The sequence below is a fragment of the Anabrus simplex genome, chromosome 1, assembly GCF_040414725.1.
Source record: "Anabrus simplex isolate iqAnaSimp1 chromosome 1, ASM4041472v1, whole genome shotgun sequence".
Lineage (NCBI taxonomy): Eukaryota > Metazoa > Arthropoda > Insecta > Orthoptera > Tettigoniidae > Anabrus > Anabrus simplex.
In genome coordinates, this window is record NC_090265.1 from 65187500 (window position 1) to 65210435 (window position 22936).

The 22936-nt window shown below is 36.9% G+C and overlaps 1 protein-coding gene across 5 annotated transcripts in view; it reads left to right on the forward strand.

The window, feature by feature from the left end:
• AMPdeam (AMP deaminase) overlaps window positions 1-22547 on the forward strand; it is a 676053-nt gene extending 653506 nt beyond the window's left edge. For all 5 annotated transcript variants that reach the window (XM_067156162.2, XM_067156170.2, XM_067156154.2 and 2 more), the window contains 7 exons: window positions 2791-2954; window positions 3484-3610; window positions 7266-7429; window positions 7576-7696; window positions 9023-9196; window positions 15282-15392; window positions 19267-22547. In XM_067156162.2, coding sequence (XP_067012263.1) covers window positions 2791-2954; window positions 3484-3610; window positions 7266-7429; window positions 7576-7696; window positions 9023-9196; window positions 15282-15392; window positions 19267-19431 — 1026 coding nt within the window. In that variant the 3' untranslated portion in view covers window positions 19432-22547. The remainder of the gene's footprint in view (window positions 1-2790; window positions 2955-3483; window positions 3611-7265; window positions 7430-7575; window positions 7697-9022; window positions 9197-15281; window positions 15393-19266) is intronic.
• The last annotated feature ends 389 nt before the right edge of the window (window positions 22548-22936 follow it).

Consider the following 22936-nt stretch of genomic DNA (forward strand, 5'->3'; position numbering starts at 1 on the left):
TATGTGTCGTGTGGAAGTTCTGCAGGCATAGTGTGTATGCAGAGCAACTCTGCGATAGCTGGCAATAGTGCAGCGAGGGCTGTGAAATCAGTCCGTTGGCGAGTGTCGTGCGAGATGGAAGTAACCCGTGTTAAGCAGCATGCTTACATCAAAATAGCCGTTCTCCGAGGGAGAAATGTGATGGAATGTCACAGTGAATTAGTGGAAGCCCTTGGGAATAATGCCCTACCATACAGTACAGTAGCATGGTGGGTAGGAAAGTTTCAACAAGGACATGCGTCAACCAATGATGAGCAACGTTGGGGATGGCAAATGCTGAGGCAGTTGGAATTCAGTGCCTCCCACATCGTTGACAGCGTGTGGTGTCAGTAGCAGGGGACTACTTTGAGGCTCTTTAGGCCCAGATTTGTCATGTCAACTTTATGTGTACTGTGTTGTCATTCTTTTGCACCGGGAAGGCCATATTGCCCTGTATACTACCATAATAAATTAGTGTGTTACGATATTTCAGTGCTATTCATTTTCCACACATGTAGTTAACACCTTGTCCTTTCATCTGTATATGTCACATTTTCCAACTGGACTGGTATCTTCAAGAAAAAAAAATAGTTGCCATGACTTTTGCCCCAACCCTCGTATATATTGATCGTGGCCACCAGGGGGGCATAACTAACAATATGCTCATGATATTTATAGAGTTCATAACACAAGAGTCCATTAGTGAGAGTTAATTGCCTCACTACCTAATTGGTCATAGAACAAACAGAATGTTTGTGCAGCTGCCCCAGTTGATGCAGCCAAACATGGCATGAAACTCAAATTTGGTCAAAATATACACTAACACAATGACTAGTAAGGATTGTACCATTACATTCACAATAGCTTGAGACATACACTGCCAGCCAAAAGTTTCTGGACAAGCATTGAACTGTTAAAAAGAATGGACTAAGATTAAAAGAAAACAACATACAAGGAATTGACAAATATATATTCTAAAACTAAGATTTTACATCTGAGCAAGAAATAGACTATATGTACACATTTACTCCCACATATCACCAGAACACATCAAACCCGCTTGTCATCAAAGAAATCCCGCTTTGCTGCAAGTATACTTTTAACTATTCTTGGCATTCTCATAACAAGTTTTTCTAACACCGATGCAGATATACTTTGCCAGGCATTCTGCTAGATTTTCTGTAGCTTTTCCGATGGAGGACACTCTTTTCGGACTTGCTGATCCAACTCCTCCCACAGCAGTTCATTGGATGTAAGTCCGGGGATTGGGGGTGCCATTCCATTAAAAACAGTTCCCCAGAGTTCTCTTTGTTTTGCAGATAATTCATGCAATAGCAAGACATGTGTCTGGGGTCATTAACTCATTGGAGATCAAACCCACGTTGCTGTCCAGACGGAAGAACATAACGAGATAGGATGGAATGATAGCTGTTTTTGTACAGTGTTCCTTGAATTTGGTGCAGTCTACTAACTCTACTAAATGTGAAACAGCCCCAAACCATCACGGAGCCCCGTCTTTGTTTCACTGTAGGTGTTATAGAGTAGGATGCATTTTTTCCGATGCTAAATGTCGAACATAAACTCGTCACCATTGCCCGAAAACCTTCGAAACTTGGTTACAGTAATATATTCTGTCATTAAACATAGTCATGCAGGTACATATGTTTTGTCCAGAAACTTTTGGCCAGCAGTGTGTAAAACAATAATCACCACCACCACCAGACATGTTTCAATTGCCTTACATGCTACAATAAAAATTAGATGCCATAAAAATCTGGGACCCCCTGTGGGTGGAGGACACAGACGAAGAATACACCCACGGTATCTTCTGCCTGTCGTAAGAGGTGGCTAAAAGGGGTGACCAAGGGATGATCAAATTCGAACCATGAAACTACTTGTGATTAGTACCACCACACGGGGAACACCATGGGTCATCTTCACTTGCGCGTAGTACCACTACATTAGGTACACAATAGGTTTGTGATTAGTAGCAGCAGTGTGTGTGTGGACTGTGGGTTTCCAGTACCCGTGAGTTGTACCCATGTGAGCAACACCACGGGTCTGCGCGTTGCCTGTGAGTTTTACCACTATATGAAAGACACCGTCGGTCTGCATTGCATGTGAGTTGTACCACTATATGAGCGACACCGTCGGTCTGCGTTGCCTGTGATTAGTACCCACTATGTGAGGAACACCACGGGAATACCGGCACCTGTGATTAGTATACCAAGGTGAGGAAACTCATCGGTTTGCGTTGGCTCTGAATGGCGCCATTGTTTTCGTTGCCTGTACGATGTACAATACTTGTGAGTAGTACCATAATGCTTGGAACACCGTGAGTTTACGCTACCTTTGATTAGTACCGCAACTTGAGAAATACCATGGTTTTCCTTTACTAGCGATAAGTGCCATTATGCGGGATCGTTGACATAGATATTGACCCATTTAGACAAGCATCATCGATTCAGGATTGGGCTTTGGAAGCAGTCTATGGGAATGTGAGGCATTGCGCGTCTTATCCACTGATTGTTTTAAATTCATATTCATCAATTCATTCTTCATCATCACGTTTTGAATTCTGGTCAGTGGATGAATTTTGTACTTTTAAATTGTAATCGCATTTCGTCTATTTCATACCAGAGGGGCCGATGACCTAGATGTTAGGCCCCTCTAAACAGCAAGCATCATCAGCATCATCATCATCATCATCATCAAAAATCTGGGCTCTAATAATGTATACATTTATTATCTAATGTGTAATTTATTTTTCAGGAAGTTGCATCTGATCTTGAAGAAAGCAAGTATCAGAATGCAGAGCTTCGATTGTCAATTTATGGCAAGAACCCTGAAGAATGGGACAAGCTTGCTCGATGGGCTATTGCTGGAAATGTATGCTCAGATAATATCCGGTGGCTCATTCAAATACCACGACTCTAGTAAGAATATTTCTTTCCTTAAGTAAAGCTTGTACTTCTGATACAATAAATCACAAAATTATACTTGCAAAAAAATGACAATTATCACTTATAGGAGGAGGTACTTAAGGTCATAAACTTCATAAAGGAAATTAGACCAAAGTATTATTAATGCAGTCATTTTATTATGCATGTCACTAGGACAATGTTGAACAGTGAAACTGTGCAAGATTTACTCACAATTGAAAAATTGTTGTAGCTCTTAAAAAATGAGAATTTAAAACCATCACAAGTAGAGGATACAAAAGCAGAATATGCCAAAGCTGTTGAGAAAGAGTTAGATTATAGAATCACCTTTTCCTACGTTCTCCTTCTGTGATCCTTGAACTTAAAAACATGGCTCCATTTTTGGTGGACCATATAAGAATTGATTACTGAAATTCCTCAATACTTAGAGAGAAAAATTATACAGGGCTCTTTCTAAATTTCTAGCTGTCTAATTAATGATGAGCTTGATTGGTGTAAAATAACTTCATATTTTATGTTTCAGTGACATCTTCAAATCAAACAAACTCATGAGTAACTTCCAAGAATTCATCAACAATATTTTCCTCCCACTTTTTGAGGTGACGAATAACCCCAATACTCATCCAGAGCTGCACAAGTTCCTACAATATGTAAGCATCTCCATTACATTTTTGTCATGTTTGAACCGGTAACCTTGTAACATTTTTTAGAAGATAATTCTTGGCCTAAATGTACTGGGCAACCCAAAAGTCCGTTAACATTTGAGGAGGCGATACTTCGCGGAATATTTGAGATAGAGAGGTAATAACTGACATGCATGATTGGCATGATATGGGGTTTTATGGACACCAAAATAAAGCACACAAGAAGTCGCAAGTCTACCGCAAACATCCGACCTCATTAGGGATGATAAAAGACAACATCCGACAGCAATATGCTGTTCACACAACATTGTCCCTCGAATACAGGTATTGTTGATGAATGATGACCGACACGTTGAGCATGTGTTATAAAGAACATCGTCTTTGCTAAACCTCGATTGTTATGCTTATTATTGCTTGTGTATCATATGAAGTGCCATCTGTTGGTCATTTTGTGTACTTTATTTTGGTGTTAAGATAAGATGTAGTTTTTACTACAAAGCACTCCAATTCAGGGACTTGTAACTTTATTAGAGTAATCCTTAGCCTTCTGCAGAGTGAAGGTTTGACGTCCCTAAGTTGGAGCAATTTGTGGTGAAAATTATATCTAAACCTTATTATAATGAACACACATATGTCAAAAGTGCTTACCAACCATTAAGTAATCAACTCACAATTACTTTTAATATTCATCTTGATTTTTTGTATACTTTGTCCTCAGGAACAATCTCCAGTTGGAGAAAGTCAAAATAAATAATAAAAAATAAAATAAATGGAATATTACAAGTGCAGAAATAAACAGCTCTTTACCTCATTCCTAGATTTAAAAAAAGGATCTTATAGTATCCATAGACGACACTTCTAAAAATCCTCAGATCATCTCAAATTATCATACTAACTTTAACCAACATGAATTCCAAGGTAAAGTTCAGGGGAGAAGTGTCAAAAGCTTTTACAATAAAAACTGGCCTCAGACAAGGTGATGGATTATGTCCACTGCTCTTCATCATGAAACTTTGGCGAAAGGTAAAAATAAATGAAATGGCATATGGCTTTTTGTGCCAGGAGTGTCTGAGGACAAGTTCGGCTTGTCAGGTGCAGGTCTTTCTGATTTGACTCCCGTAGGCGACCTGCATGTCGTGATGAGGTTGAAATGATGATGAAGACGACACATACACCCAGCCCCCGTGCCAGTGAAATTAACCAATTATGGTTAAAATTCCCGACCCTGCCGGGAATCGAACCCGGGACCCCTGTGACCAAAGGCCAGCACGCTAACCATTTAGCCATGGAGCCGGGCGGCGAAAGGGAAACCTACCTGAAATCAAAATTGGATAAAGACCAGTCAATAAAAACAAACTGCCTGGGATTTTTAGATGATTTAGTTCTCCTAGCCCTTGACTACAAAGACCAAATCACCAATCTCCAAAACATCTCCCTAAAAATACAATTACAGATATCCTTGGAGAAAACTGAGACTGTGTCCAAGAAACCCCTCAACATAGTCTTCATAAATGATCCAAAAGAAAAATGTAGTTGTAGTTCTACAGTTTAAATATCTTGGAGAAATCATCATACACAACTTAAACGAGAAAGATACATGGATAAATAGAACTAACAAAATAACATTTTTAAAAAGCCCAGTTTCTAACCTGGTCAGTGTACAATTAGAAATGGCTGTCAATAGACACTGATCCAACACTATTAAAATCATAACTTTCTTGGAAGCCACTCACACTTGTGAAACCCTGTTCCAAATTTTAAAAAAATGAAAAAATAACTGATCACCTTCTCAAAACTGAAAGAAGAATTATTATAACTTGCATAAATAAAAAAATACCAGGTTGAAAGAGTCTGGAGAATCCTTCCTAATGAAACTATCAAGAGATTGACCCAGTCACCAGCACAATGAAAAAGAAAAGAATCTCGCATTCCTTTCACATCTTGCAACTGCCAGGAAACTGGATTTTATGACAACTAGTGATGAGAAATCTTGGAAAGAAGACAGGAGGACAATGGATCCATGAAATTCAGCAAGATCTCAAAGCAGTTGGACTCGAGATACCAGATGCAGAAAAAAAAAAAAATCAATACCTTTCTTAAGACAAATTTTCAGCAGAAATGACGCACAGAAGGGGCTATAGCGATTTCAGATGAATTGAGAGAATTGTGATTGGAACGAATGAAAATGTACTGGGCAGATCACAAGAACAAAAACAGTACAACCTTCAAAAGGAAAGTGACCGTGAAACAACTCAAGTGACCCAATGTGGCCAATAAAGTTAATAATAATAATAATAATAATAATAATAATAATAATAATAATAAAATCTCTGCTGCAATCTTTAAATATTTAAACAATATTTTCTTGTCCATCAAGTTGATTTGTTGATAAGTCTATGAAAGAAAGAATATTGATGAGAATACAGGAAAAATCTACGAACGTGAGAACCTTCCAGGTTATTTTCTTAAGCTACTATCTACTACAGTTGTATTGATGTATTTTCTAGAGTGCAGTTAATATTTGTATAGGGTCTGTTCATCCAGGATTTTTCAAGAGTATCTGATTAATCATCAGTTCCAGTGTCATGGAAGTGCTTTTGAGGACTTTTAATGTCCCAGAATTTATAAAAATTGAAAATAAATACCAGTTACTTCATCATGCAAGAGATGTTAAAAAAATTATCATGCATTAATTCATGTGTCCATTGTATGTATAAGAACCTTGAAAAATTTGGAAGCATTTTGTAAATGAGTCCATTCTCAAGCTATTATACTGTATTATAAGATCTTAAAATTGATTGGCTCATTGCTTGCGAATGAGGTGTTACTTCAAATTGAATACAATCAAATTTTACAATAAATGGCAACATTTAAGTTATTTACTAGTTGTTGAAATGTTAAAATGTTCGGTTTTGTCGTGTGGCAAGTGAAATAAGGGTTTTATTGATATGTTCAGAGTTTTGTAATGACTCTTAAATGAACATGCAAGTTCAGTGACAAACTACAAAATAAATTTCCATACTTACGAGGTGTAAACACAACAATGAAACAGTAGTGTGTTTAAAGTGCAATACAGTGGTTCTTGTGGGCCATGGTGGACGGTCAGATATTACAGATCACATGAAGTTACAAAAACATAAACATTAAACATAAATCTGCTTTGACTTTCTGAAAAACTCGCGAACATTCTTGTACCCATTAAACTTGACAGAGACTGTACATAGCAGCGAGTGGGTGATGTTTTTTTTTTTTTTTGCATTGTCAAGCACAGTTATTTTAAATTTGATGACTTTGAGAACAGTTCACCAAACAAGAAATTCTCTGAAATTTAAATTAACTGTAAGATATAATACCAATTGATTTAATTTACATATTATCATGGTTTTTCTATAAAATATTCATGTATATATCCTAGATTTTGATAATTTTAATACAGCAACTCTGTTATATTTGTATCATGACACAGTTCCTATAAGTAAAATTACATTATCAGTCAGTGGGAGATTGATGTCCAAATGATTTACAAAAAAGAATCCCTGATACGTACACATGAACTTTTGAATCTGATCTTGAGGAAAATATCTTACTGATTGTTACTTCATATTTTTTCTCTATATTTATGAAATGAAACTTGAGCTACAGTACTTGTGTAACATTTTAGGTGATTGGGTTCGACTCTGTGGATGATGAGAGTAAACCAGAAAATCCATTGTTTGACAAAGATGTTCCAACTCCATCTCAGTGGGCTGATGAGGAAAATCCACCTTATGCCTACTACCAGTACTACACATACGCTAACCTAACGGTCCTAAACCACTTCCGTAGGTAAGGCTCTGTACACTTCCTATTAATTTATTGCACGGAATGTAAGAAGTATCCTGTAGTATAGGGAGGCATAATGACATACAAGGATAATTGTATTCGGAAGACTTGTATCTTTCCTAATTCTCCATTAAATATTTTGCTTGTAGGGAGCAAGGACTGAACACATTCGTGCTGAGACCCCATTGTGGAGAGGCAGGTCCTGTCCAGCATCTGGTGTGTGGTTTCATGATGGCAGAGAATATCTCACATGGCCTTTTGCTCCGGAAGGTAGGTTTAATTAACTCTTATTAATACTGATGGTAAAATTCTACACCGAATTAAATAAACTTCTCTCACAAGAGTCAATTGCTGATTTATGGTAGAAGGTAGAACTTCTCTCCTGTTTTACAGAAGTTTTTGCCTGTGTTGTGAATCAGTTTGCATTTTTTATACTAATGCAGTCATATTTATTTATTTAATGTCAGATTTATGTTGACATGGCCTAATATACTGAAAGAAGGTCAAAGCATGTCTGTTTCTTTTTCATTTACCTGCTATGTTGGCAGATACAATTTTGATAGTTTCAGGATTAGTCCAGATTTTTGAATAGTAAATGAAATTGAAATATCTCCTTTTTCAAATATTACGTCTTGCTTTAATTTTTTGTTTAGTTGTCCAGGCTAGTAGTCATCTAGGAAATAATTATTTTCTCTCACGTGCACTTTTATTAGGTTCTTGCAATAATCACCATACACTGTTTTCATCTGTATGTGTGTATGTTGGGTATTCATCCCGAAGGCTGGTTTGATCCTCAAAATCTCTGCTGAAAGCTATCATAGATAGCCTAGGCATCACTGAAGAGATTTTTGTTTTCTCTGCCTTACTCACACTGTCATTTTCACAATTTTCACATGTCAGAGTCATTTAGTTTAGCAGTAAGGCGGTTTAAAACTGTTGCTGATATCTCTACCTACTTGTTGATGCTGGCATGAGTTGTATAGCTCTTTAGATTGTACAGTAATGGATTATCTAGCTTCTTTTGATACTTTTGCTTCATTAACAAGTATGTAGGACATCTTTGTTTTCTTCAGGATTTTTTATTTTTATTGTTTTGAAGATAGAAGACTAGCTATATTCCATTGAAGGTTTATGTCCATTATCGCTCTTTAATACACTAAAAGTAAAGTAAACTCATGTCCTCATACCGAGGTGGTGCAGCTCTTTTCAGGCACATACCAGCCCTCCTGCCATTTTAAAATTTCTGTCAGTGCCGGGTATCAAACCCAGGCCCCCGAGGATGGTAGCTAATAACACTAGACATTACGCTACGGAGACAGACTTTAATACAGTGAGAAGCATAGTTTTATTCTTCTTGACTGCTAGATGTAGGATGGCATTTGCTTTGCTATTGCTGACTTACACAGAGCCTGAGGAAGCACAAGAAACACTGCTTCCATACATCAAAGAGGCAACACATTTAATTAATACATTATTTAAAATAACTGGTAGAGTGGAGCAGCAGACTTCCATTCATAACAGTTCCTGAATTGCAGTGTTAGTTATCTTATTCTTTAAGTTCTGTACTTAATGAATAATGGTATCTTTTGATTTCAGGTACCAGTTCTGCAGTATTTGTATTACTTGGCACAGGTGGGAATCGCAATGTCACCGCTGAGTAACAACTCTTTGTTCCTTAATTACCATCGAAACCCACTTCCAGAATATTTAGCTAGGGGATTAGTCATCAGTTTGTCAACGGATGATCCTCTGCAGTTTCATTTCACCAAGGTAATTTTTATATTTTTAGGTATTATAATAATTATAGATGGAGGCTGGTCTTGAAAAAATATTATGGAAGAAAGAAGCTTATGGTTCTGCTACCATCTTTAATATTAGAATTCCTGTACCTTAGAATAATATTACCATATTACCACATTGTATCAACATAATCAATCTAAAGGCCGGTCTCCACTGATTAACATTTAACAACAACATGTTAAATGTTAACTGGGGACACCACCAACATGTTAATTGTTAACACATTGACGACCAGCCCCAGAGATCTCTAAGGACTGTGGCCAGTGACTGTTGACAGGCCCTGGAGATCTCAGTTTTTACGCACAGGCATCGTTTGCAGCTTGTTTTGGTATCTGTTGACTATAATTTTAACTACTTTCGATCATGTCATGGAGTAGAAGGGATCTTAGATTTTAGTGTCTATGTATGTTTTTAATTGTACGGTCTTTGTAGTCGAGGAAACTTTGTATATACACGGGTGTTCTTACGCGCCAAGAATCATTGTACAAGATGGCACGCCCATAGCAATGTGCTCTATGTAATGACAAAGTATTTCAACATTTATATGTGGATTCATTGTCTGATGTGCCACATGTGTGATGAGCCCTGAGAATTCTCGTAGTTTCTCAGCTGACGATAGGTGACAGCCGACAGTAGGTGCCGGCCTACGAGAATTCTCGCTTTTATGCACCTCGTACTTCATTATTGATGAAATTGTGGACGATATTAGGAGTTCCAAATGGTGTAGCCATGGAACATAAATTATAGCTGCATCTTTCTTTCTTTCGTTCTTTCTTTCTTTAAACCTTCATTTATGTAATAAAATAATTTTGGATATGTAGAGCTATTCCCTGGAGCTCCAGTGCGGATGTAAACATGGCGTGGCGTATTCAGTTGCTGACGGTTACCGATAATTGTGATTAATTATGTACAGACTTGTTATAATAGGTACCTAGTTACAGTGAATTAGATATTTCTAATGATTAACGATTACCACTAAATGGGGAGTAGCCTTAAAGAGAAATCCTATCATACTTGAAAACATTGAGTACACGAATGGGATACTACACTGTGCTTAGAAAACTATTAAATGGAGCCACGAATGGTACTGCTTTGAAAGGTATCGCAAGTACAGACTACTAAGCAACCTAGTGAGTACATGTTCCAAGTTTGCGGTTGATACCTTGAATACTTTTCAAGTTACAGTAGTTTGAGTGCACCAGTGTCATTTCTTTCTTGGAAGCTTGATCTATCCGGTCTACGTGGGGTAACAGCCTCTGCTCGGGGCCCGTCGTCAGTGTGTTAAATGTTAAACACTGTTTCATTTAACATTGTGTTCACACTTAAACTTGACTTCTCTTGTTTATACACAGCTGGTTCATCATATCAGTTTGTGTTAATACATTCAGGTGGTGTCTTGCATTTTCAAACAAGGACAATGGAAAAAATACCGGCACTTTTTTCTTGTTCAACCTGCATTAAAATTTTAACTGGATACCATAAAAATTTCTGCTACACATAATTAAATAATTGGCGTAGCTTGTTTCTATGTGGGACAGAGGATAAACGTTTTATTAACATATAAACTCAGGTGTCTATACTTTTTTCCACGATAATAGATCATCGGCCCTTCTTAAGAAAGAAGGAAAGGAGAATGCGAGTACGACAATATCTGAATAGAAGGCACAGTGTTGATGAAATTCTGTGAGCTTAAAGTAGAAGACAGGTCTGGACTCAAAACTTTCTGAGAATATCTGAGTATATCTGAGCATGATTTTAATGTAGCTTACGTATACAAACTTTGCTGAAGCTGTGCTGAAACCACACAAATAATGAATTGATTTAACATGTTTTCCAATCCCACAAAAAAACAAAACATGCCAACAGTTAAATATGTTAACTTCAACATATCAAGTTAACATGTTAAGTCAACTATGAATCAAATGTTTGTATATATATGTCAATTTCAACATGTCATTTTTAACTTGTTGTTAAATGTTAATCAGTGGAGACCAGGCTTAATATGTGCCACGTCTGGGTTCAAAGAATGAATTAGTTCAATATGATGAGAAATATGGAGTGTGTTCCCCTCACAGTAAATCAAATACAAGCTTTGTAAAACTAGAGAAGAACAGAACTTTTATGATATCTGACCAGTAGCTTGGAACTTCTTATATGTATATTTATATCATGTTTATATGAAACTCGGTCATTTAAAAACCAAACACTTGGTGGAAAACTAAACTAAACGGAAGTCAGCTATACATAGTTGCTGCTCCTGTTGAGGCACTTATCCAACACTTACCTGAGCAAGTCAGCAGCAGGGCTCAGGCTGTGTAACTGTTAGCTTGCATTTGGGAGATTGTGGGTATGAATCCCACTGTCAACAACCATGAAGATGGTTATCAATGTATCTTAATTAAGGCCACCGTTGCTTCCTTCCAGTCCTATCCTATCATCACCTAAAGACCTGCCTGAGTCAATACAACAAAAGCAATGTCACATGTACATATTCCGCTTATCCAACAAGACAACAATTAACGCCACAGCTGCTTCCTTCCTATTCCTAGGCCTTCCCTGTCCCATCATCGCCAAAAGACCTGGGTCGGTGCGACATAAAAGCAACTAGCAAATAAAAAATGGTACTGGAATCATTGTAGAGATACTGCCTCCACATCATTGTCCAATGTGAATCATTGGCTTCTGGTGCATGTTTCAACTCCTTGAATATGTGAAAATGTGTGGAGAGACGACCGACATACTTTTACTGATGGCTCTGCATTCTTGTTTCGGGCTGGTAATGATGGTTCCACATCATCTCAAAGCTTGACAAATACAGGTCAATCTGTGGCTGATACCACTGCAGATCCTGTTGCACATTAGCTTTGCATTAGCTCTTTTGACATCATCAAGGCTACAGGGAACCCACCAAGTATAGATTTTCTGGTACTGCAGTTAGGTGGTGGTGATGTGATGCATGGTACCAAGACAGAGTTTCACCAGTACCACAATATTGCCCACAAAGAGATGCTGGTTACTTCAAACCACGCACACATGCACTACAACATTGTCCATTACTTTGTTTAGTTGTCATCTAGGAAATAATTATTTTTTCTCACATGCACTTTTATCAGGCTCTTGCAATGATCACCATACACTGTTTTCATCTGTATGTGTGTATGTTGGATATTCATCCCGAAGGCTGGTTTGATCCTCAAAATCTCTGCTGAAAGCTGTCATAGCCTGGCATCACTGAAGAGGTATACTAGGGAAATGAGGAGTGAGGTAATTTCCTGTTGCTTTCCTCACTCAACCAGAAGTTGCTATTACATATCAGTCTGCCAAGCATATGGAAATGCATGCACCAACCGACCCTATGAATGACATTTTCACACCATTCATAGCAGGGACTGGCTGCATAAGGAATGGCATTACTAGCATCGCTCATACCTCAATCACTTTGCTATTGTCAAAGGCAAGGATGAGACTGAGACAGATCAATGAAAGTAACAAAATTGCTCTAGCTCATACCAGAAGACATAGTGCGCTGTAAACACTACATCTTGCCAGCTGTGTAGCTGTTTTTATCTAACACCTTCCTTTGCCAAACTATGCACAACAACACACTGTTTCCCCTTGCTCTCTTGCATTCTCTCTGCTGAATGATGATCCTTAAGGCATCAAATCTACATGGTGCTACATCGTGGTTAGGCAGTTTAAGTCCCATTGGTGGAAAAAATTTTACCAGCAGATTGCATGCCAGTAGCCTGAATTCAATTCCAAACCTATCTGCAGTGTTCGTATGGAATGAGGGCATAGTCCATTAGATGGAGACGTTAAGCCTTGAACAGACCCCCAATGTTGTTTGACAGAAGTAGGCCATATGCCTGACACTGGGTTTCACCCTCTCCTTATCTCATCACCACCATCCCACACCCAGACATGCAGGTCACCCATGGGAATCAAATAGAAGGACCTGCACCAGGCGCCGAACATGTCCTCGGACAGTCCCAGCACTAAAAGAAAAGCCATACGCTAAATAAATAACTACTGGAACCGATAGAGTTTGGCTCATGTGCAGTAGATTATGTGATGCGTGATGTTCTTGCTGAACCTAACCTAACCTCATTACAAAGTTATTATTCTTTATAATAATAAAACATTAACCACATAATAAATTAGCTTTTTTTAAATTTAGGAAAAACATAATCTCTATTCCAATTACTTTAATAAACCCTGATATACAAGGTACAATATTAATCTACTTTTAAAAAAATCTCATTTTCAAAATTTTTCAGTCTTCTCTCACGATACTAATCAACTATAAATAAATTTATTCTATTCCTATACTAGGACCAAAAAATTTTAAGTTATTCCAAATAACAACATCCTTACAATAAACTTAAATTTGTACTTTTAAAATAATTCGAATTACACAAACATCTTCAGCTGTGTTGTTTGGTGTACTAGCTTCCTATCATTGGAACAAAACTAGCCAGGATCACCATCACCTTACCTTATGTTTATTAGATTACAATATTTATGTCAAGTTCAGAAATGATATGGCGTATGGCTTTTAGTGCCGGGAGTGTCCGAGGAAAAGATCGGCTCGCCAGGTGCAGGTCTTTCAATTTGACACCCATAGGCAACCGGCACGTCGTGATGAGGATGAAATGATGATGAAGACAACATATACACCCAGTCCCCATGCCAGCGAAATTAACCAATGATGGTTAAAATTCCCGACCCTGCCGGGAATCGAACCCGGGACCCCTGTGACCAAAGGCCAGCACGCTAACCATTTAGCCATGGAGCCGGACTGTCAAGTTCAGAATTAACCCTTGACTGGCATTGTGAAGACTTTAGTACGTAAGTGGAGTTGTGGGGTTGGAAATGATACCACAGAATGGATTACCACAAACACTTTTTTTTTTTAAGTTTCAAAAATAAATATATGTCAATTATGTTTCCTTATACATTTTGCATTACCTACAATGAGATATTAACATCTTTACTGATTATAGATGGTGAGATAATGCACAATTGTTTTACCGTCCCTGATTTTAAAAGAAAATTGCACTCCCATGAATTAAATTTAAATGAAAACACATTTTAAATGTTCATTGTTCCAAAGCAAATTCAAAGGTACACTTAAATATTATAGTATACAAAACTCATAAAACTTTTCAATTTTACAGTCATTTACGTCATTTTCGCAACCACTACATGTCTTCTCCACAATCCTTTCACACCACGGAACGGCAAGTTTGGCTGGTTGGATGGTCACATTTCACACAGTACTGATTTGTCCTTTTTTATTCTTTTTTTTTTCAGCAGAGCGAGAACACAGTGTACATCACTTCCTTTTTGAGTCTTGATTGGATGATTGCACGTTTGAAACAATTTTCTTATTAAAAATTCTTGATACCACCAGTCACAATTCTTTCGGAAGTCGGTCATTGACAAGTCTTTCATTGAGGTAGGGTTCAATTAATTGTCTGTCCAATGTTTTCAGAAACTGAAAGCTAGTGACAGGCATGTAGTTTATGAGCGATGTATGTACAATGAAAGAATTTATTCCAATAATATTGAGGATGGTGAAGAAAATTGCGAGAGGCCATCTGCGTGTCCTGATCCTAGGATCACACACTGACATGCCAGGGCAAGATATGGAAGCCATAGCAAGGCTTACACAAAGAAAAAGTATCATACACGCACTTCGAATGAAATATGAACACTTACAAAATTTTAAGTCTCGACAAATTTGTAACACAAACGCTGTTGTGGGCCCGTAAACGGCACCACACAATATATAAAACAATTTCCGTAGAAAATCAATATTTATTAAAAGCTACAACTCAAGATAGCAGTTGACTTTGCACTAAGTGACAGCTACAGTGAATGGTATCTTTAAAGACCCCACAACACCAGTAATCAAACTGGTTTGCATGTTCTACATTTTCTATGAATAAATGAATCCTGAAGGCAAAAGATCTTTAATTTTTTATTTTTTTATTTTTTATTTAGAACATTAGCAGATTATCCAAGTAAATCTAAACTAAAACTTATGTTTCAGGAACCTCTCATGGAGGAGTACAGTATAGCAGCTCAGGTGTGGAAGTTGAGTTCATGCGACATGTGCGAGTTGGCAAGGAACAGTGTTCTGATGAGTGGTTTCCCTCACAAGGTAAGCTTCCTGCAAACTCTACAATTATGAATATAATTTTAAGAAATAAATTATTTCCATTTATTGATACACAGAGCCTGGATTTTTATGCATTAATAGGCTATACTGCAACCTTCTGAAGTGAAGAGAAATTATCTTTTGGCCCTCATAATTTTTCTCCAGTGGGAGTTCAGCCCAGTATAATCTCTACAATCTTTGCATTTATTTCTACACAATCACAGACTGGGCTAGACAACACTTGTTAGTTACCAAAAAGTTTGCATTCTAACTTATTACCACATAAACATCCAGGCTCAATTGATGTGAATGTTGAATTGGAAGTGGACTAGAAAATGAGAACTCTTCTGTTCTAAGCCAAGTACACATCCTGCACTTTTACAGCAAGCACAGCCTTGTTTATTCTGTTGTTGCTTTATTTTGATGACAATATTTTTTTAAACCTACGTGAGCAGAAGCGTTTTATATCTGTACGTGGGCCAAAAATATTGTACTGTACCCAGGGGTAATAACCCTCTAGGACGATACCTCCATTTCCAGATTAAACATCCAACCAACTCAGGTTTGGGCAGAAAGTGGGTAGATTGTCAAGGGTAAGTCTAAAAGTCAAAGTTTATCACTTATCTATAAGTATATGACAGGAATAATGGAGGTTTATCTCGAATGAGAAACTGTTGGAAGTGTGGTTTTCTCATAAAAATAAAATGTTGTGTATATAGTTTTAAGGAATACAACATTGAGGTTATGTGTCGGTAACTCAGGTAATTGAGTGGAGTGGTTTATCTTTGTTTGCTTTTGTTCTTTGAATGTTTGAATTTGCTTCATGTATGTGTGAAAGTCAGTTGTAGTCAACAGTTCATTATAAATGGATCTGTGTGGGGAAGCTGGTGTTTCTGTGGTATAATTTGATTACCTAAACCGGTGTAACGAGAAGAAATGAAGATATATCAACAGAAACACTTATATGGGGTAAGATGAGTTTATTACACAAAATAACCCCGAATCATACTACAACAAATAAAAATCCAAATAATAAAACGTGTATGAAATTAGCATTGATCTGAAATTGAAATGAATATGGACCACAAGTGCTAATTATGCAAATCAAATAAATGATAAAATGAAAGTTCCAACACAACATTAAATATTTATGAGTTTCAAAATAACTCCACATTATTGTCCAATGTTCCTGTTCGTATGGAGTAGCACGATTTTAAGTATCACCATAATATGGATTGAAATTCAGGGTAGTTGCTGCAATAGTTACCTTTAAATGAGAATTAAGACGCAAAGGGGACATGATATGAACTACGAAAAATACTAGTGGCATTTCCCTATGCTATATTTACAATAATCACAACACAATTAAAATATCTCAAGTATTTACATTGGATCAGGTAGAGGAAAACTTACACACTACACTGACTTGACGTGAAATGTGGTTCACCAAAGGATCTAGTAAGAACTAGAGTGACCACAAACATTCACTCAGCACTTGGGCCGTTCCCCATTAAACAACAAGATAACATATCAAAAACAACATGAAATTACATAAAACACCATCCTGTAAGAGAAAACAAATAATATACTTTAATAAACACATGGAAAGCAATGGGCAACATTGTGTTCCTCTGCATTTGCACACCAGATAGTGCCTTTCATCTGTCACATATTTCCTGCTTTGCAGTGGGCTGAAAAGAAATGATAAAACTCAAGACTACTCTGGGGACTTGGTCACTGTTTCGACAAGATTATATTACGGAAATAGAAAGACCTGCACCTGGCGAACCGAACCCGTCCTGGGATATCCCGGCACTAAAAGCCATACGACATTTCATTTCATTGCCTCCACTTGTACTACCACTATAGATCATTCTAAAGTCATTGCTGTAGAAATCACCATTTCCTGGCCATCTTATTTCATAACATAGATGCAGAATATCTAGTTCTCTTTCATTCCTGGCAATTTTAGCTTTTTCCATTTTTCTTGCTTCCAGCAGCATTCTCACCTTCTACATTCCAATTTTTATTGACTTGTTTATGTGAGGATTTTGCTTAATGATGACCTGGGAAGCATCATTCCTTTCCCTGCCAGATCTTGACTTTAACTAATAAAATAATTATTCCTTTAAACCGAATGTTTTATATTTCCACCATTCAGTACTTAATGAAGCAAATAAAGGAGTCTCACTGAGGGAAACATGTACTAACATAATACTTACAGTATATCTATAAGTATTGTTTGCTTGTTTGTTTGTCCAGCCCTTGTCCTGTTCCTCTACAGGGTTGGATATGAGGTGAGATGAATCTGTCGGGGCAGATTTTTATGACCGGATGCCCTTCCTGACGTCAACCTCATCAGAGGAGTTAATGAGATGAAATTAATGACATGATATATGAGGGAGGAGAGGGTGAAACCCAGTGCGGGCATATAGCCTACTTCTGTCAAATAGTCCAAGGGGTCTGCTTGAGGCTTACAGTTTCCATCTGACAGACAAATCACCATCAACAGCGTCGTATGTGTCCTCGCTCCACATGAGCAGTGCAGAGAGGTTTGAAATTTAATCCAGGCTTTTGGCACACAGTCTAGTGATTAGAAATTGTATACCACCACCTTCCCTATGCTGCCAGCTAAAATTTTGATGGTAAATTTTTTTTGACCAACGGGACTCGAACTGGCTAACCACGGTGTCAGACCATTTAGACTACAACACCTGAACGATCATGGCCACCAGGTGGGCTGCAGTATATCTATAAGTATTGAATGGTGGAAATATCAAACTTTCTATTTAAAGGAATAATAATTTTATTTGTGGAGTAGTGTTACAAAAATGTTGCAAACTTTGGGCTGTGAAGACTTGGCTGTAAGGAGATGAGATGCTTGACAAAGTGGTATGTTCAGAGCTGTCAATGGAGAGATGGCATGGTATGACATTAGTAGGTGAATAAGCTTGAGCAGAGCTATTAAAAGTTTTAAAGATCATAATATGAAGATAAAGGTGAAATTCAAGAGGACAAATTGGGCAGATATTCATTTATAGGACAAGGAGTAAGGGATTGTGATAATTTATCAAGGCAAATGTTTAAGAAAAGCCTAGGGAAACAATTGATAGAGAATCTGCCATTTGACTGATTGATTAATATGCAGAAAGTGTGAGCCAAAGTTCCATTGTAATCTAGTTTCCTCATTTTGTACACCTAGCTTCCCACTAACTGCTCCCATGATGCAGTCTGGAGAGCAGAAGTTACCTGGCAGCTAAATGGTGCAGAATTTTCTTCCTAAAATGAGAGTACTGTATAAATAGTGCCAAAATTATGTGATACAAAATCAAGCGAGGTGGCTATGTGACTTGGGTCACGTAGTTGTGAGCCTGCATTTGGGAGATAATGGGTCTGAACTCACTTTTGGCAGCTCTGAAGATTGTTTTCCATGGCTTCCCATTTTCACATCAGTCTGTGTCTGAGTTGAGACCATCAGTCAATCGCTACTGATCTGCATTTAGGGCAGTCGCTGAGGTGGCAGATCTTTATCAGTTGTTTTCCTAGCCTTTTCGTAAATAATTGCAAAGAATTTGGAAATTTATTGAACATTTCCCTTGGTAAGTTATTCCAATCCCTAACTCCCCTTCCTATAAACGAATATTTGCCCCAATGAGTCCTCTTGATCACTTCCTTCCCAGTTATAGCCCCTACCTATCCCACCATTACAATAAGACCTATCTGTGTCAGTGCGAGGTAAAACTAATAGAAAAAAAAGAAAAAGGTGAAACAAAATATTTTTCTTCTTTCCGATGGCCTCTTAATAGTGCCTTACGATAGGAGAAGCTATAAACTGAAATAAACAGATATTTTTTTCTAATCAAATTATTTTTTCCAGATGAAGCAGTACTGGCTAGGGCCAAACTACACAAAGGAAGGTGTTGCCGGCAATGATATCACTCGTACGAATGTGCCAGACATCCGTGTGGGCTTCCGTTATGAGACTCTTGTAGATGAACTCTCCAACATTTTTAAAGTAGTGGATAAAGAAGTTACGCTGTAATAAGATGAAAACAAGATGCCTCAGTGTCATCTTCTGCTTCATGTAGAGGATTTTTAACTTCAACATGAATGTGATCAACCATCCATGTTGTCTGTTGTATTCTAGTAGCTTGGAGGATTTCTCTAGGCAGTCAAGTTTTTATGGAGACTCTGAGAAACAAGTGCAATTTCAGATCATACAGAGATGAATTGCACTGCCAGTTCAAGGACTCTTTGTGAGCTGGCCCACTCTGATGTAGTGATGTAGATGTTGTGCATTATTCCAAAGCATTAACTTATGAAAGAACTATGCGAACTGAAATGTAATTGCTGTAAAATGTTAGCAATTTTATAATGAAGTATACAATGCCATAATAAACTACAGTTACTTGTAAAACATATTTTGATAATTAGCACTTCGTAAAGGTATTTCCTATTAATATATAATGCAAGAAAAAAATCTATGTATGGAATATATACGTAGCTTATATTGTTGCAAAAAAAAAAAAATATGTTCACTAAACTATTTGTCAATAGATTGAGTCAAATCATTGTTATTCAGTGTAGAAATATGTACTTAGCTGTGGAAATATTTGAATCCTTGGACCATTGTTGAAATAATGAATTTTAAAAATTGTGTATTGCAGTAATATTTTGTATTAATGTTACAGTACAATGTATGTGATCACCAAGATGCATTACTGATGATTCACTTTAAAAAGCACATAAAAAAAAGCAGTAAGACAATAGGCTTGCAGAATTATTTGCTTATTATATTGAATTTAAGAAAACAGTTGACTCATATTTTTCTTACAGTTATTACATTTTCATTTATTCCATGTGAAGGTTGTGGCAGACTTTCTGCACTGTTTTCAGTTTCATAAGAAGAGCTGATAACTGATAAGTTATTTTATGTTTGTTTTCCATGTCAATGCTCCCTTGTATATCACCCATACAATACTTTTCATGAAATAAATTTTAAAATTGCTCTTTACAAAATGTGACAGTTTTTTCAGTAATTCCATTTTAAAAGGAATTGACAATAACAATCTTCAGGCATGGTGAGGAAATATGTCTATTAATCTTGCAAACGCAATTTGCAGTTGAAACTGATTATTCACCTGGCAGCAGTTAATCAGAGAACCAGCTTAGTTTATAATTTAAAATGAATGGCGCATTGACTCTATAAAAGAATCACATAAATTAAGATCAATATTTTAGAGTACCATATTTAAAACCGATTGTGATAATCGTATTGCACTGAAAATTACCTATAACTCTTGCCTCTAGCATGTTATTAATTTAGCTGAAAAGTTGGCTAGAGTTCATCGTAATTTCAAATGCAATGGAAGATACATAGTGCATTTTCTATTTCAGTTTTTATGTTCTATATAAAAATGTGTATTTTTATATACATTTTCAGTCATCATAATGAAGCTTTAGTAGCTGTAGTACTGTACATTTAAGGTCCATTCACACCATTTCATGTTTCCTCTATTCTGGTATTTGTATTTGTTACCAATTTTTAAAATTCAGTTGTGTTTACTGATGATAATATTGTAAGTTCAGCAACTTACACCATGTACCAAAAATACTGCATTATTTTGAGTCAGTTGAGTCCCATGTTATTATCCATGGCCATCAGAGGAGATTTAGAAATTCCTAGGAACATCTATAATTTTCACTCCAGTTTTGATGCAATTAGTATATTCCTCTTGAGAAAGTACAATCATTATCAGACCATGTCTGCAAACCATGATGGTCATAATCAATGGTAATTACTGTACGTATGTTCTCTTTTCATGATATGGTTAACTTAGTTATGTGATGTTACAGCCCTTAGATTGGTTAGGAAAAGATAAAAAGTGCTTCTTCCTCATGACAGTGTTTGAAGAAAATAATTCTACCTTCTGGCTTGTTACAGTCATTCTATGACTAATATTCTGCTTTCAGGTGTGCTGACCAATTACCATTACAAGTAATCTTAATTGCAAATGTAGTAGTCCTTCAAATTTTCTTTCTTACTTCAAACAGAGCAAATATTACTTAACTGCTTGCTCATGAGCCAACGGCCGTAGCCGTGTTGAAACACCGGATCCCGTGAGATCTCCAAAGTTAAGCAACATTGGGCGTGGTGAAGATTTGGATGGGTTGCCACGTGCTGTTGGTGGGGGGTAAGGGAAAGGAGGAGCGGAAAGGAACTGGCCACTCTACTGCACGTAAACTCAGACTCAGGCACACCTCTGCGGAGGTTTGGACCTGCCTTTGAGCAGAATACACCCTTACCTTACCTTGCTCATGAGATATTCTTATACAAGAGAGTTTTTTAACGCGTACTGAATCCTTATTCCGAACAGTCATGTTGTCTTTGATTGATGAATCCTCTTTCACATATCATTTGATTCCTCTTCATCTTTAGCAAAGTGACGTTTGACAATTCTTCAGTTCTGAACATCAAATATTCAACGAGTAAGCACTAAACAGATTGAACTGAAACTAACAAACTGACATAACATGTATAAGTGTGAATGGACTTAAATAATTTGGTACATTAATGACCCTTTATTATCCTCCTTTTGTCTTGCCCATTGATTGTAGTAGGAATTGAAAAGACTGGTGCTAGTTACTGTAGGTATCTCAATGAACTATTTTGTTAACATAGATATGAGAAGAGTTTTTTTTTTTTTTAGATACAATATTTGAAAAAACAATTGTTGAACTGAGGCAGGACAAACTTATGTATAGCTAGATGGGCAACTGTACCTAACTTGTACAAACAGTTTTTTTAAAATTCATTTGTATTTATTGATGTTAATGTTTATAATATTGTACATCTTATAAGTGTTAACTGTTGAATTATCTATAAATTTAATGAGATCAGATGCTATACAGATGATAAATAAGACTAGGCATCTTTTTTTTCCTTCCCCCCCTTCCTAATTCATCTTTCAACCCTCTTTGAGCTTCACTGTCTATTATTAGTTGTGAAATGTTTTTTTTGGTGTATTATCAGATTAATGTGTTAACAGATTTCCATCAGTGTTATATCCTCAGATCTTTGTTATTTTTTAGTCATTTTTTAAGTAACACTTTTACAGTCCCATGTTGCCATCTGTAAATAAATGGTGATAAATTTGATTATGTCATTCCTTCTTACATGTCCTAAAATCTCCTTTTGCTGGATTTAATTTTTTAGTTTTATTTTAAAAACACAACAATATTAAGACAAGGTTGCTTTGTTTTTTATTCTCTTCACTGTCCTGCATGGTAGTGTTAAAAAGGAAGCTATAATTTTCAGCGCTGAATCAATTAACGTAGCGTTAAAGCTTTTCAGTCTGTGAAACACTAAATAAATAACCCCCTGTGGGTGGGGGACACAGACAAAGAATTCACCCACTGTATCGCCTGCCTGTCGTAAGAGGCGACTAAAAGGGGCGACCAAGGGATGATCAAATTAGAACCATGAAACTGCTTGTGATTAGTACCACCATGCGGGGAACACCATGGGTAGTACCACTATGTTAGGT